The following is a 15,167-nucleotide window of genomic DNA, read 5'->3' as shown; positions in this document are numbered from 1 at the left end:
TTTCACAATCACTTTTCACATGGGCTGTGTAGCAAAGTGCGTACTTCGGTAAGAACCCATATAAGGACGTGGGTGGGCCAGGCAGGGACGCGTACGATTGGTTAGACCGAGCGCCAGTCCGGGAGAAATATCTTTGGATAAAATGACGACAATTGGCTGAAATGTGACGGGAAGTCCCGGGGATTGGACAAAATTGCGAGGCGGTGCAGAATTTGCTGGTCCACGGCTGCACAGAAATGGCATTTTTGGCAGCCATTTTTATTTGTAGTCTTAGTCTTTGCTTCCTGTTTTAGTCACGTTCTTCTTACATGTGATCGTTTTGGTCTAGATTTAGTGATCAAAAACTCCCCAAAAAACTAAAAAAAAGTTTTAGTCGACGAAAGCTAAAATTGTTTTTGTCAAGTTTAGTAAAAAAAAAAAAAAAAAAAAGAAAATTAAAATATAATATCATTTATGTCAATAAGTATTGGAAATTGGATGGTTCTAGTAAAGAAAAAAACATATAAAATACTCAATAATTCAATAATTATTGGAAACTGGATAGATTTAGTAAAAAAAATAAATATAATTATGTCAATTAGGATTGGAAATTGGATAGTTTTAGTAAAAAAAAACAAAGTAAAATCTATATCAATAACTATCTGTAACTGGTTAGTTTTATATATTTTTTTCTAATATAATGTATGTCACTAAGTATTGGAAATTTGGATAGTTTTAGTCCAAAAAAAAAAAAATATATATATATATAATTTATGTGAATAAGTATTGTGAATTTTATAGTTTTAGCTTAAAAAATATATTATTTATGTCAATAAGCATCTGTAATTGGATAATTTTACATATTTTTTTCCAATATACTGCATGCCAATAAGTATTGGCAATTTGGATAGATTTTGGAAAATATTTCTTTTAAATATAATTGCTGTCAATAAGTACAGTAGACGCCCCTACAATGTAAATAATCTGTTCCGAGAACCTTTATGTTATAGGGATTTTATGTTATACAAAGCGTAAAATACATGTAAATAGCCTAATCCGTTCCAAGATCTTCCCAAACTCACCCCTTTGGCCCTTCAAAATATTCAAAGTCCACCAAATATGGTGGGAAAATATAAAAAAACGTTAGCATAAACATAGTAGAGTAACATTCCAATATAAAATAAGGTAATAAATAAGATTACTGTAAATGAATAAAACTGAAAAACAAAAACAATCAACCAGTTTCAGGGCGACTACGATGAGGAAGGGAGGTTGAAGGGAGAAGCCTGTCTCTCACACAAACTCACGTATGCACTGTATAAGTCAGCCAATGAGATGAGAGCGTAGGCGGTGCCCCGATAATCAGCCAATGAGATCGTGAAGCGTCAGAAGGCGTCACCAAGTGTACTCTGTTAGTCATGGAAAATGTTTCCCTCTCTCTGTGGCGCGACCTATTCAAATCGAATTTATCGAATTTACGTTATATGGAATTTCTTACGTAATACGATGCAAAAACTTAAATATATTCTTTACGTTCAGTGGAATTTACGTAAAAGGAGGTTTACGTTATGCGAGGTACTACTGTATTGCAAATTGGATGAGGTTGTGCACCAACAAATATACCAAATATTTACATTAGCACTCAATAAGGTCATCAAATCTGACCTTTATGCATCCCCACAGAGTATCAGCATTTGGGAGCAAACATGAGGAGAAAGAAGAAGGGTAGAAATGCAGTATAGTAGTCTATCTGTGCAGCATGGGACAAACTTACGAAGCGTTCAAGGACCGTCCAACAAAGTGGAACCAAACGATATAAACATGCAAAAACTATGGGATTTGGAACAGGATATTATTTTAAAATAAAATAATGGCCCACATTTCCAAAATTGATATGCATTTACATAAAGTTTGATGTAGCTATTTACAAATACATTTTTTTGTCAATTCATTTTTTATAATTGCAATAATATGCAGTTGCAAATCCCGTCGCTTTTGCATGTTTATGTTGTTTGTTGCAAGTGGCGACTTGTCCCACTTTGTTCGACGGTCACTGAATGCCCCATTGTGCGTGCGCCAAGTCGCAGCTCGCAACAAACAACATAAACACGCTAAAACGATGGGATTTGCTACTGTATATTATTTTTATAATAAAGTAACCGCCGATATTTCCAAAACTGATATGCATTTACATAAAGTTTCCTGAAAGTCACCCACGGCCCAGTCTGGCCCCACCCACGAGCTGGTACGGCCCGCGGGAAACTGTCAGAGGTTAGGCTATGTTTTTGCCGGCATTTGTCTGTTTGTGTTCAAAATAACTTAAAAAGTTCTGAATGGATTTGGATGAAATTTTCAGGAATTGTCGGAAAGGGGATATGGAAGAACTAATTACATTTTGGGGGTGATCCGGATCACCGTCTGGATCCAGGATTTTTTAAAAGGATTCTTTAACGTTGCAAGATAGGACCATTTTCAGCATTTGTGCATATAGCTCCCCACAAAAAATGGTCAGAGCACTTGTTTGGGACATACATTGAGCTATCATGCTCGGTGTTAGCATTGCTAGCATACCAACGTCAGCATAACAGCATTTTTTGCTATTTTCATGGGTAGACGCATATAAAAACACTTAACACTATCATGCTAGGTGTTAGGATGTTACCATTTCTAGCATGCTAATATTAGCATAGTAGCATTTTTAGCTGTTTTCATGGGTAAACACTTCTATGAACACTTAGCACTATCATGCTAGGTGTTAGCATGCTAAAGCCTTTTTATCCATGTTCGTAGGTAGACACTATTATGGTAGGTGTTAGCATGTTAGCATAACATCGCTAACATGCTAATATTAGCATAGTAGCATTTCTATCTGTTTTCATGGGTAGACACTTCTATGAACACTTAGCACTATCATGCTAGGTGTTAGCATGGTAAAGCATTTTTAGCCATTTGCATAGACACTATTATGCTAAGTGTTAGCATATTAGCATTGTTAGCATGCTAAAATGAGAATATCATTTTTTGTGATTTTCATAAATATAAACTTAGCACTATCATGCTAGGTGTTATCATGCTAACGTTAGCATGTTAATATGCTAACATAATTATACTAACATTTTTAGCATTTTCAGGAGTAGGCACTTCAACACTTAGTGCTACTATGCTAGATGTTAGCATGCTAAAATTAGCATGTGTGCATTGGTAGCATTCTTTAAGCGATTCAAACCCTTCCATGGTATGTTTTCATGGTCAAGGAATGTAAATATGTAGATAAGATAAATGTAGGACTAATATTTATGGTGTAAATCACAATGGGGGGGCGAGGGGGAGGGGGGGGGGTGGAAATCTATGGCGCTTGGCGGAGGAGTGCTTCTCTAGTTTTTGCATGTTTATGTTGTCATCAAAGAGCCGTGTTTAGCTCTCCACCGTCAGGAAAACAAGGTTCGTCGACGAAATAATGAGGTCATGATTGCCAAAAGCAACGCTGCAGCACAGCCACCATTTGGGTTCTGTTAAGCCAAACATGCGGCGTCAGTACGCAACTTGCAACCCAGCCCCGGGCTACATTTGAGCTTATGATGTAATCTCCTGTAGAGTCCTTCATGGGAGTTTGGATGAGGCTTCTTCTTCATGTCGGCACGGCTTTGGGCTTGAGGAACATCCGGCTGTGCCAGTAGCCCGGATTGTCGAAGGATCTGTCGCCGCTGACCTCGACTCCGGCCCGCACTTTGACGTAAGGCTCGCACCCGAGCCGGTGGGGCGGGTCGGACCTCGCCCCGCCCTCGCTTGCTGCTTGCGTGTTCTGGTACACCGCCGCGTCTCCGAGGCAGTCCATGTCCTCATACTCATCCCTGTCCTGGATCTTCAGCTCCTTGTTTTCCCGAAGAGCTTGCCGCAGCTTTGGCTGTCTGTTGGTGTAGTGATAGTTGCTGTCCTCCACATACTCCTCCTCTTCCTCCTCCTCCTCCTCCGCCACCATCCGTGCTGCGACAAGAGGAGGTGGAGGAGGGTCATGTGCTGGAGGGCCTTCATCCTTCCCACCACACCTGATATCCATGTATTCGTACTGAGCTTCCTGAGCACCGCCCTGCTCCGAATCGGAGCTGCGACGGTTCCCGAGGGACGGCGCCACATCCCCCGAGCGCGCCGTCAGCTGCGACGACACGGAGGACGTCCGCGTCTTGCTGACCTGGAGCCAGTGGCCGCCGGCGTCTTTGAGGTGCTTGTTGACTCTTGGCGAGACGCTCGTCTGCTCGTTCATGTACCCGTATTCCTCGGGGCCGAGGTCGTCCAAGAGCCCGGAAGAGTGCCACTTGCCGATCGTGCTGGGAATGACCCGAGATGGACACAGCAGGGTTTCTGGGGTGGACAAGATCAGAGGAAGGACGTTGAGATGACGTTTGACTCATCATAAACCTTATATAACATATTGTGGACACCAGGGGTCAGTCATGTCACGCTGAAGCGACATTAGCTTAGATCACGTGACCTTAACACCGCATGCAGCCATGAAGCTAGAGTGGAGGAAAAAAAACCTCTCCTCCCATTCCGTGTGGAAGTGCTACGTTTGTTTGTCCTTCTTCCGTCCGTTCGAAACCCTTTGTTAAATTTAGAATAAATCAACTGGAGGCTACCTAGTCAGCTCGCTAGCATATCATGTCTCTAATAATGGTAAAAAATGGGTGATAAACGGGTTTTCTCCAAAAATATTGCATATATTAACAAGGAATCCTACTTCATGGGAATTCACTCATCACGGTTGGGAACCAATTGACCGCCTGTAATCTCTGTAGTCTCTTTTTGTGCCAGTTGACCAGGAAGGCACACCCCCTCTAGGCAGCATTACATATGCACATGTGGAAAAAGGAGCTCAGAACATTCACCCCATTCAAAACAACGACTGACTTTCAGAGTCGCTGCTCTGCGTGAATATGGATATGAATGATGGCGTCACCTCTCTCCGGGCTGTCTCCGGGGAGCACGTAGCCGTTTTGGTCCTCCTCATCCACCTCCGGGGACGGTGTCTCGGGGGGGCCGCCGGACAAGCTGTCCCTCTGGGACACGTAGGCGCTGTCCTCCCGACGGCGTCCCCGCTCGAGGCTTCCATCCTGACTGAAACCCTCAATCATCTCCAGGTCCACGGCGAAGCCACACCCCTCCGAGCCCTCCGACGTGGTGCGAGCCGAGTTGAGTCGGGAGCGCGACTGCCACGGGGCCTGGAATCATGGGGGGGGACGCTATATGTTGGTAGTTGTTATGAAGGTCCGCATTTCTAAGATGGTTCCCGTGCTGGGAGGTGCGCAGGTGTACCTAATGTTGTGACTAATGCTCATACCTGTGCTGCTGTGTCCACCCCTGCTGTCATTGGCAGATATCCAGCACCCCCCGGTGAACCCAGGACCACCTGAACAAACACAACACTGTCACGTACAGGAAGTGACATGAGAACACCTTTCAAAGGGACAGGAAGTACTCTGTGAGTATCCAGCTTGGAGGGGCCATTGAGGCTCCTGGACTGGGACAGGTAGTGGGAGGGCGGGTGGATGCCGTCCGCTTCTGCTTCCTCCACCTGGTCCTCAAGTTCAAAGTCCAGATCCTCCAGGTCGTCCAGGTCTGCACTGCGCTGGGCAAGCTCATCAGGAGGCGTGTCCTGCCGGTTGCAATCCTCCTGTTGGAGATGAAGAAACGTGTGACTGACTCGTTGGTAGCACATCAAGTATCTCCCCAATGTTACGCAAAGTACACCCTCCCATCGTATAAAAGTATACTCGGGTACATGGAGAGTATCCATGGAAAGATAACGTCCACGTCATTGGACGCTGTCACCCTCATGTGATATCTGGTCACCACCTGATCTTTGCCGCAGGGAAGCGAGAGCAAATCAGGAGGGTTGACTGATGTCACGTGACATCTACAGAGTGACGCTCACGCTGTCGACCCACACCACCATCGACATGATGGCCACCCCTGCTTTAGTCACCATAACACATTTTGCTGGTCGATCATTGTGACACAAATTATTGTCGATAAGTGATATTATTGACAACATTTTTTCATGAAATACATGGAATCAAAAGCAATACACTTTATTTGTCAAGAGTATTTACGGAAGCCGCAAAACGATCGACTTCGTTTTTATCGATCGTTCGATTCATCCATTTATCGATCATCGTGACAGGCCTACACAGTCCCATTATAGTGTGCTTATCTGCAACGACGCTGTGCTGCTGCTGAACCTCCTGTGTCTTACCTTCATCACCAGGTAGCGAAGGGGGTCTCTCGCCATTCTGGTAAATTCACTGGCAAGCTCCTTGAACGTGGGACGGACGTTCTCGTCAATCATCCAACCTGTCGAAATTTCGACACCAGCTTTAGTCGTCCGTCATCTGCACGATTACAGTACGTTGCAAGCGCTCATGAAGAAAACGCAACTCACACTTGACCATGACCATGTAGACATCGATGGTGCAAATGGGAGGCTGGGACAGTCGCTCCCCCTTTTCCAGCAGATCAGGAACTTCCTGCGGGCGCATTGTGGAGTACGGCTCCGCTCCCTGTGACATCATCTCCCATATCGTCACGCCTACCAATGGGGGCAGATACGATGCGTTAAAATGTCTGCATGCTGAACGCCCCCACGCTCTCTCACTTCCTCCTTCCTGTCACGTGTGATTCTTCTGTCCACATGAGCTCTTATCAAATGCACTTCTGCCACCTTGTGGCCATTTTTATGGGTTAAAACTGCTCTAAAAGCGACATCCATTGGTGTGCAGTTGCGCCATCACCTCTTTTTGCCTCTCAGCGCAAAAAAACCCGTAAAAGATGTATAAGTACGTCTTTGGGATCGGGCGTTCGGCATTATTAAAATGTATAAATACGTCTTTGGTCTTGAAAGAGTTGACAGTACAGTCATCCCTCGTTTATGGCGGTTCATTGGTTCCAGACCCGCCCACCATAAGTGATTCAATATTAATAAATGGAATATTTTCATACAAAAAACGGTTTACGATCTTCAAAATATGCTTTTTAACATTATTAGAGCCCTCTAGACATGAGATAACACCCCTACAGTCAGCTTAATATTTGCCTTGCCCAATATAGTAGACAGAATCAGAGACAATAAGATATGTTCGATGTAAATAAGATAAAGACTCACACGTTAGCAGTTCCATGTTGTTGTTTTTTCTGGACGGCGTACTTTAAATGGCTTTACACTGGTATGAGCCAATATAGTAGACAGAATAAGAGTAAATAAGGTCAATAAAGCTCCTGCTCCAGCAGTGTTGTAGCAAATGTGTTCCCTAGGGAACCTTAGTGAGGAGTCTAGTGCCTGCCTCACCCAACACCGACACCTAGTGGCCAATATCAAATACTACATAATAGGTAGTATTTAAGTATATAAGTGCATTTCTGCAAAGTAGGATTCCTTATTTATCAATGGAAAATGTTCGCAGTTAGAGTATAGAAAACCTGTTTACCACCTTCTACACTTTTTAACATGATTAGAGCCCTCTAGACATGAAATAACACCCCTATAGTCACCTTTACACTCCTATTACCCAATATAGCAGACATAATAAGAGACAATAAGACATAGAAACCCTGTTCACCACCTTCTTAATACACATTTTAATATTATTAGAGCCCTCTAGAAATGAAATTACACCCCTATGGTCACATTTACGCTCCCGTTACCCAGTATAGTAGACATCATAAGAGACAATAAGACATAGAACCCTGTTTACCACCTTCTTAATACACTTTTTAACATTATTAGATCCCTCTAGAAATGAAATTACACCCCTATAGTCACCTTTACACCCCCATTACTCACTATAGTAGACACATTAAGAGAAAATAAGACATATACCAAATAGAAAACATGTTTATCATCTTCTTAATACCCTTTTTAACATTACTAGAGCCCTATACATGAAATAACACCCCTATAGTCACCTTTACACTCCTGTTACCCAATACAGTAGACATAATAAGAGAAAATAAAACATAAATAGCACTGGGAGAGTTCCTTGTTGTTCTTTTTTTTTTAACTTTCTGTTCTTTACAGCACTTCCTGCGGTGGCTATTGTCTTGTCAATGTAAAATTACTGACACCTAGTGACCAGCGCAGAATAGTACATATCATCACAACGTCTTTGAATGCGTCTTCTGAATGCCTTATATTGGTATTTTATTTTTTTATGCTCAAAAATGCTTCATTTAAGCAAAAAAATACAAAAAGTTTGCTTAAAAATGCATCTCTGTTGACTAATAATAGGCCGAATTCAACCACAAAACAGTCCTGATGTAATAATTATTACATTTATATGATTGAAAAGCTGTGACAGAGTGGAGCGGCGACAGATTACTGTATTTGCCGCCATTGGAGTCATGATGGACGCCACCCCCACCCCAAGATGAATAACAGTACAGTCCCGTCATCTTATGTCATCCTACATGTGCCACTTGTTATGATTTGTGAGTCAGGCTAACTTATGTTGTGTTTTAAGGACAACGTTTTCAGTTGCACCAGGAGCTAACTGGCTATTAGCTGTGCCTACTGCCTCATTCTTGTCAGAGCGCATGTTTCTGATTGCAGAAACTGGCCACAGTGAGGTCGGATAGCATCTGCGCTTTGCCGGGTTTGCATGAATCCTTCTGTACAGCAACTAAAAGGCAATGAAAAAAAGGCACAAAAAAAAAGGCAACGAAAAGACGACTCACCGTAACTCCAAACATCGCTTTGATGAGTGTATCTGCGAAACAGGATACTCTCCAAGGCCATCCACTTGATTGGCGTCTAAGGATGCAGTATTCAATAAGGTGTGCACATCAATTCAATTTACTGATGACAAAGTTTTAGCGTTCTACACACCTTGACCTCGTTGTAAAAGTACTTTTTGTCATCAGGATAGAGTAGGTCTGCGATGCCGTAGTCTGAGATCTGGGCGGTGTAGTTATTCTTCAACAGTACGTTTCTGGCCGCCAAGTTCCTGTGGACCATCCTGTTTTCCTCCAGGTAATACATACCCTGGGCAGGGCGGAATAAATACTCTGTGAGGCTGTGAGGAACGCACCAGCCTGCGCTTGCGTGGAGACTCTTGCATCGATTCCCTTTTACCTTTGCGATCTGCACACACCAGTTGAGGAGCCTCTGCGGGCTGAGATTGTTCTTGTTGTTCCTGACGTGGTCCAGCAGGGAGCCCTGGCTGGTGAGCTGGCTGACGAGCTGCAGGTTGGCACCGGGGCAGATGCCGAGGATCCTCACGACGTTGATGTGGTCCAGGCTTCCCATCACCATCATGTGCTGCGTTCAACAAGCCGTGAGAACACCGTCACGTCAAACACAGAAAATGAGAGCTTAGCGGCGACTACTGATTTGTCCGTTCTCACATCAGTTACTTCAAAGAACGTCTGCCGTCCGGTGCGATCGTGAACTGTTTTTATGGCGACTGGAAGCTTTACCGTGTCGCCTTCAGGGATCCAAATACCCTGTAAAATACATAAGGCAGTCAGTTAACATACTGTATACAATCATGTGTTTCTGCACAGGAACAGTGCTTTGGCCACCAACCTTATGAAGTGATCCAAACACTCCGTGACCCAGCAGCTTGATCTTTCGCAGCTCTGTCATCTTCAGGATCCGAGCGTGGACTTTGGGACCCTTCTCCCCGGGATCCAGTGGCTCAAAACTCTGTGTGCACAGAGTGCATATACACTAATCCCTCGCCACTTCTTGCTTCACATTTCCCGACCTCACTCCATCATGGTTTTTCAACAATATAGAAATTAATAAATCATGCTGTTTCGTGGTTGAATACGGCCTCTTATTAGTAAAAAAAAAAAAAAGCATATTTAAGCAAATTGTATGTATTTTTGCCTAAATTAAGCATTTTGAAGCATAAAAAAGGCTAAATGAAGTAAAATTCAAACATAAGGTATTCAGAAGATGCATTCAAAGACGTTGTGTTGATGTGTAGTATTGTGCACTGGTCACTAGGTGTCAGTAATGTTACTCTAATGTTGGGTGAGATGCACAAGCAACACACTTGATCGCACAGGCACAATAATCCCTAAAACGGGCTACTGTTGCGGCCATAACACATCTACAGCAACACACGCAAGCACCAGTCTTACTTACGTCTTAAATGTCTCATTTTCTCTGATTATTATTACTATATTTGGTTATAAGAGTGTAAAGGTGACTATAGGGGTGTTATTTCATGCCTAGAGGGCTCTAATAATGTTAAAAAGCATATTTAAAAAGTGTTAAACAGGTTGTTTTATGCCTAATATGTGTTATTTTCTGTTATTATGTCTACTATATTGGGCAATAGGAGTGTAAAGGTGACTGTAGGGGTGTTATTTCATGTCTAGAGGGCTCTAATAATGTTAAAAAGCGTATTCAGAAGGTGCTAAACAGGTCTGCTATGCCCAATATGTCCTATTTTCTGTTATTATGTCTGCTATATTGGGTAATAACAGTGTAAAGATGACTATAAGGGTGCTATTTCATGTCTAAAGGGCTCTACAAAGCACATTTAGAAGGTCGTATACAGGTTTTCTCTGCGTTAACTACGAAAACATTTGATTTATAAATAAAGAATACTAATTCACCCAAATTCACTTATCACGGTCGGGCCTGGAACCAATTTGCTACCATAAACGAGGGATTACTGGACTACTCTCCCTTGTTGCGTTGTACTTGTACTACTACCCTACATCTATTGACCCTTTCTCATAATGTCACATTCAACAGCGACTCACCTCTCGGCTGGCCATGTATCTCCTCATAGCTCGTTTGCGACGGATGGCGAGGGCGCGGCGGTACAAGACACTCAGCACAGAAACAGAGAAGCTGACAAACAGGAGGACGATAACTCCCAGCACGATGCCTGTGGTGGCTTGCCTGGAAAAAAAAGACAATATTGTGGTGATCCATAATATAGTTAAGACGTTCACCAAGCGGCAGTGTCTTGGGGGGGGCGTGCGGGGTTCACATCCACTTGTGGCTTATGTGATTGTTGTAGCGATTGAGCCATTGCTAGGGAGATGTTGTTGCCTTGTTCGGTGGCGAATAAACGGTTTAGTCCACTTCTGTCTCATTTCGAATCACATCTCCACCTTTGGTGACCCCGACGTGACTTGAACTCGCAACCTTCTTAAAAAGGAAAAGTGAACATTTTTTTTTTATTTTACCCATCACCCACCATCATTATGCATTAATTAGCTGCCTCTTTTAAGCTGTTTTTATATCTATAGAATGCACAAAAAAGAGAAAGATGTGTGTTCATGTTTCACATAAGGATTGCGGATGATAAGCAAAATTCCAAAACAAAGTGTCCTTAAAAAGTTGTTAAAGGAGGCAGAGCCTGGGAAGTGACATGTGCGACGTCAGCTAGCTAGAGTTGACTGTGTTTAGCTCAGTGTTAGCATGGTTAACAGTGTGGAGAGTGCGAGTGACTAGCGTGAGTTGTGGCCGACAGCCGCTCCTGTGTGAATGTTCACTGCATTCACTGCATGTGTCTTCTCTGCTTGTTCATAAAGCCAATCGTCAGTCTCTAGTTAACCACAAATAGTACTCCACACTGGTCACTAGAACGCACAGAAAAGAGGAAGACGTGTGCTCATGTCTCACATAAGGATTGTGGATGATGAGTAAAATTCCAAGAAAAGTGCACTTTTCCTTTTAACTATGTTACCGATACTGAGACAACAAAATAAGTAGAAAGAAGATATTCTCACCCAGAAATGTATCTGGAAGACCCAACACAGTCCCCAATTCCTGGACCAAAGCACCTATGGGGAAAAAAAGCACAGAAAATCGGGTCAGTTAAATGCAGAAAACATACAACGTGTTCACATTTCTAGGGCCTTATGATTTCCACGTTAAAGGAATCGCAGAATTGGCCAATAAAAACGTAATCTAGTGTTAAACGCGAAATCTCACGGATATCGACAACAAGTGGATGACAAGCTGTCATCGTGAGGAGAAGGAACGTTTGTGTGGGGGAATATTATGTAGGCGGAACCGCTCATCACAAACACTAGCCCAACCCCACATGTCAAAATGGCGAACTCTTAGCATGAATGGAGGCTAGCTTGGTTAGCTTAGTTTAGCAGAGCATGCTAGTGTGGCTGTGTGTGTGTGTGTAAGCGAGCGTATTCACCACGCCCACTGACGTCGTGCAAGTTCCAAGTGGAAGAAAGACGAGAGGCACGTTTATTCTTGCACCCAGCTCGTCTTAACCGTCAAAGGGCCTTCTCAACACACACAATACACTTACGGCCTTCAAGATAAGAGCGCTGTTTGCCACATCTTGTCTAATTGTGCAAACAAAATAAGGGTGTCAGAAAAGCTTTCTTACATTATTAACTCATTCAATCCCAGCCATTTTTCAATAGCAGCTTCAGACGATTTTGACTGATCCTTTAAGGCATACGGAATATTGTGTTGTATGGCTACAGAAACATGGAACCTACCAAAAGAAAGACTCCCGTCTTTCATCAGAAAAAAAAAAATCAGCAGTAGAACATAGGTAATTTTCAGGAAAATACCAGTTCCCGACTAAAAGAGTTTTTAGTGAAAAGATACATTTCAAGCATGACTTTCACTTTGACGCAAATATTTTTTGCTTTTGTGACAGCTCAAATAGCTAAACAACTATACAAACATAAACAACACAAAAAGGGTTGTTTTACATCAAAATAACAATTTATTTACAAATATAACACCACAAACTATTTAAAATTTGCACATTTGGAACTGAACTATGTGTGTGCATGTGTATGTACGCGTGTGCACACGTGTGTGTGTGTGCATGCGTTAAAATGTCCCTACAATGCGTAAGCTTCTGCACGCTTCACTCCTCCACGCGCTATCACTTCCTCCTTCCTGTCATGTGTGATTTTCCCTACGCATGATCCCTGCTGAGCTCTTATCAAATGCACTTCTGCCACCTTGTGGCCGTTTTTGTGGCTTAAAAGTGCTCTGAAGTGAAATGCATTAGCGGAGAGTTGCGTCATCACCTCTTTTTGCCTCTGGCACAAAAAAAAACATAGAAGACGTATAAATACGTTGTTGGGATCGGGCATTCGGGATTATAAAAACAGATTATAAAAACGTATATCTACCGTATGTCTTTGGTGTTGAATGAGTTAATAACGCAATTGGAATTGCATCGCTGACTACATCTTCCTTACCACAAGCACGGCCATTAGAGTTTGTTGAGGATTTTGTAGCATTGCGTGCACTGGAAAAGTTAGCCAGGCTACATCCATTTATGAATTACTGGGCAAAATCGTCCAGTGATGTATTACATCAATAAATGTAATGATTTTTGCATTTAGTTAAGGGACATTTTATTCACAAACCCAAGAAGCACGCACTGCATGCGGGTAAAATAAGCGTGAAAGGTAAAAAATGACAGATTTACATTTCTTTGCCTTACCCTTGGGTACAGTTGATGTGGCACGGGTCACAGCGGCCTTGCTTGTTTGGGTACTTAAAGATGACCCCCTCACCTCCCATCACTCCCTCAGGACACAAGGTCACACAGTGGGGGCCGTCCTGCAAGTTGGCGCATGCCACACACTGGTCGGCTCCCTAAAGAGACACAGACAATCATGTTGAGGTGAGCATGTACAGGAAAATGATGTCACTCTTCCATTAAGAGACGTCAGGTCAGGACTATGCGGGTTCATACATCACAACATACAGTATCATAGCAGGTGCATGCAATGTTTCTGCTGAGGTTACAATGAGTCCACAACATCAAGACGTGCTATTTAGTTAATGCGATCACTCCTCCGCATAGGACGGAGGGCAGATGAGGCATGTAGAGACGAGCATGTGTTTGAGAACGGTAACGTTGCTTTAATTAAATAAACACACACATCACTTCCTTTTGTTTCCTGTGAGATACACCGGTTACGGGATGATTCAAAACCGATTATAAACCGATTATAAAAACAGAATGATTCCATACAGCGTACAAATGATTATTTTATTAATTATTTTAAAATTATTTTATTCAAATAATAACTGTATAAAGAGTAAATTTACTTGTATTTACTTATATTTTTGACACAATATTTGTAAATATACCCCCCTCTCGCCCAAAGTCAGCTGGGATAGCCGCCAACATACCCCCGTGAGGAGTGAGGACAAGCGGCATAGAAAATGGATGGAAGGATGGATGGATATTTGTAAATACGCAAATCTTGTTTATCTTAGTCTTTTTATTTTATTATGCTTTATTCATACAGCATTGCATTTTATTTAAGAGTGTTTGTTGCTTCTGTAATTGAGTTACTGTAACCAAGCAACTTTCCCTGTGGATCAATAAAGTCTGTCTAAGTCTAAAATCACACAGTTTTGCATGTTTATGCTGTTTGTTGCGAGCCGCAACTTGTCCCGCTTTGTTCAATGGTCTTTTAGGGCACCATCTAACTTTGTCCCACACTGCACAGATAGACTACTATACTGTATTTTTAACCTGTTTCTTTCACCTCATATTTGCTCCCAAATGCTGACACTGCGTGGGAATGCATAAAGGTAAGATGTGATGACCTTATTGAGTGGTAATGTGTGTATTTGTTCTCTGAAAAACAAAGTCCAGGCTGGGACTGGTGGATGGTGGCTCTGTATTCATTTGGTGCTTTTAATTTGATGTTGTTCCTGTCTTACACATAATAAATAAGATTCATTACATGACTATATACGTACTATGTTTTGCTGATGCCTTGTCTTTCCCGGTGACTAGCTAGCGTGCTGCTCATGCTATTTACATCCATTATCGTCTTCAGTCGTGGTGAGCTACGGCGCATGTGTGACAGTCCTTTTGCCGACTGTCAAGTGGCTGATAGTCTTGCGATACTCGGTGCATGTCTCTACAATCCTTTCATCAAAGGATTGTTATCCAGGAGGCTGCTACCGATGCAATCGCATCTCTCGCGTGTCAAATGGGGATTTCCGGTCACATTGGTTTATCCTTCACAACCCTAATAATAACCATGATAACTTATTTTTATGTGCATGGCTCAGATCAAGGGTGTCTTCAACTTCACTTGAGTAGTATTTGAAATTGTTGTTCTAACAATGTGTACTATCCCTATCACTCTGACGTTTATAGAGTGAGGAAGCTTACCAAACCATAAATTAGGCCTGTTCATGTTTTTATTTTGCG

At 42.5% G+C, this 15,167-nt stretch overlaps 1 protein-coding gene across 1 annotated transcript in view; it reads right to left on the bottom strand.

The window, feature by feature from the left end:
* Positions 1-411: 411 nt before the first annotated feature.
* Positions 412-15,167, bottom strand: part of LOC129186044 (receptor tyrosine-protein kinase erbB-3-like) — a 37,330-nt gene continuing 22,574 nt past the window's right edge. Inside the window, exons 16-29 of the mRNA XM_054783859.1 lie at positions 13,431-13,585; positions 11,725-11,778; positions 10,747-10,888; positions 9,554-9,673; positions 9,373-9,471; positions 9,101-9,286; positions 8,855-9,010; positions 8,704-8,779; positions 6,416-6,562; positions 6,230-6,327; positions 5,453-5,647; positions 5,315-5,383; positions 4,934-5,195; positions 412-4,338 (exon numbers count right to left, since the gene is read on the bottom strand). Of these exons, the coding sequence (XP_054639834.1) occupies positions 3,608-4,338; positions 4,934-5,195; positions 5,315-5,383; positions 5,453-5,647; positions 6,230-6,327; positions 6,416-6,562; positions 8,704-8,779; positions 8,855-9,010; positions 9,101-9,286; positions 9,373-9,471; positions 9,554-9,673; positions 10,747-10,888; positions 11,725-11,778; positions 13,431-13,585 (2,490 nt within the window). The 3' untranslated portion in view covers positions 412-3,607. The remainder of the gene's footprint in view (positions 4,339-4,933; positions 5,196-5,314; positions 5,384-5,452; positions 5,648-6,229; positions 6,328-6,415; positions 6,563-8,703; positions 8,780-8,854; positions 9,011-9,100; positions 9,287-9,372; positions 9,472-9,553; positions 9,674-10,746; positions 10,889-11,724; positions 11,779-13,430; positions 13,586-15,167) is intronic.

This window comes from Dunckerocampus dactyliophorus, chromosome 8 (genome assembly GCF_027744805.1).
Source record: "Dunckerocampus dactyliophorus isolate RoL2022-P2 chromosome 8, RoL_Ddac_1.1, whole genome shotgun sequence".
Taxonomy (NCBI): domain Eukaryota; kingdom Metazoa; phylum Chordata; class Actinopteri; order Syngnathiformes; family Syngnathidae; genus Dunckerocampus; species Dunckerocampus dactyliophorus.
Note: the sequence above shows the minus strand (reverse complement) of the source record. Positions and strands in the feature narration are given on the sequence as shown.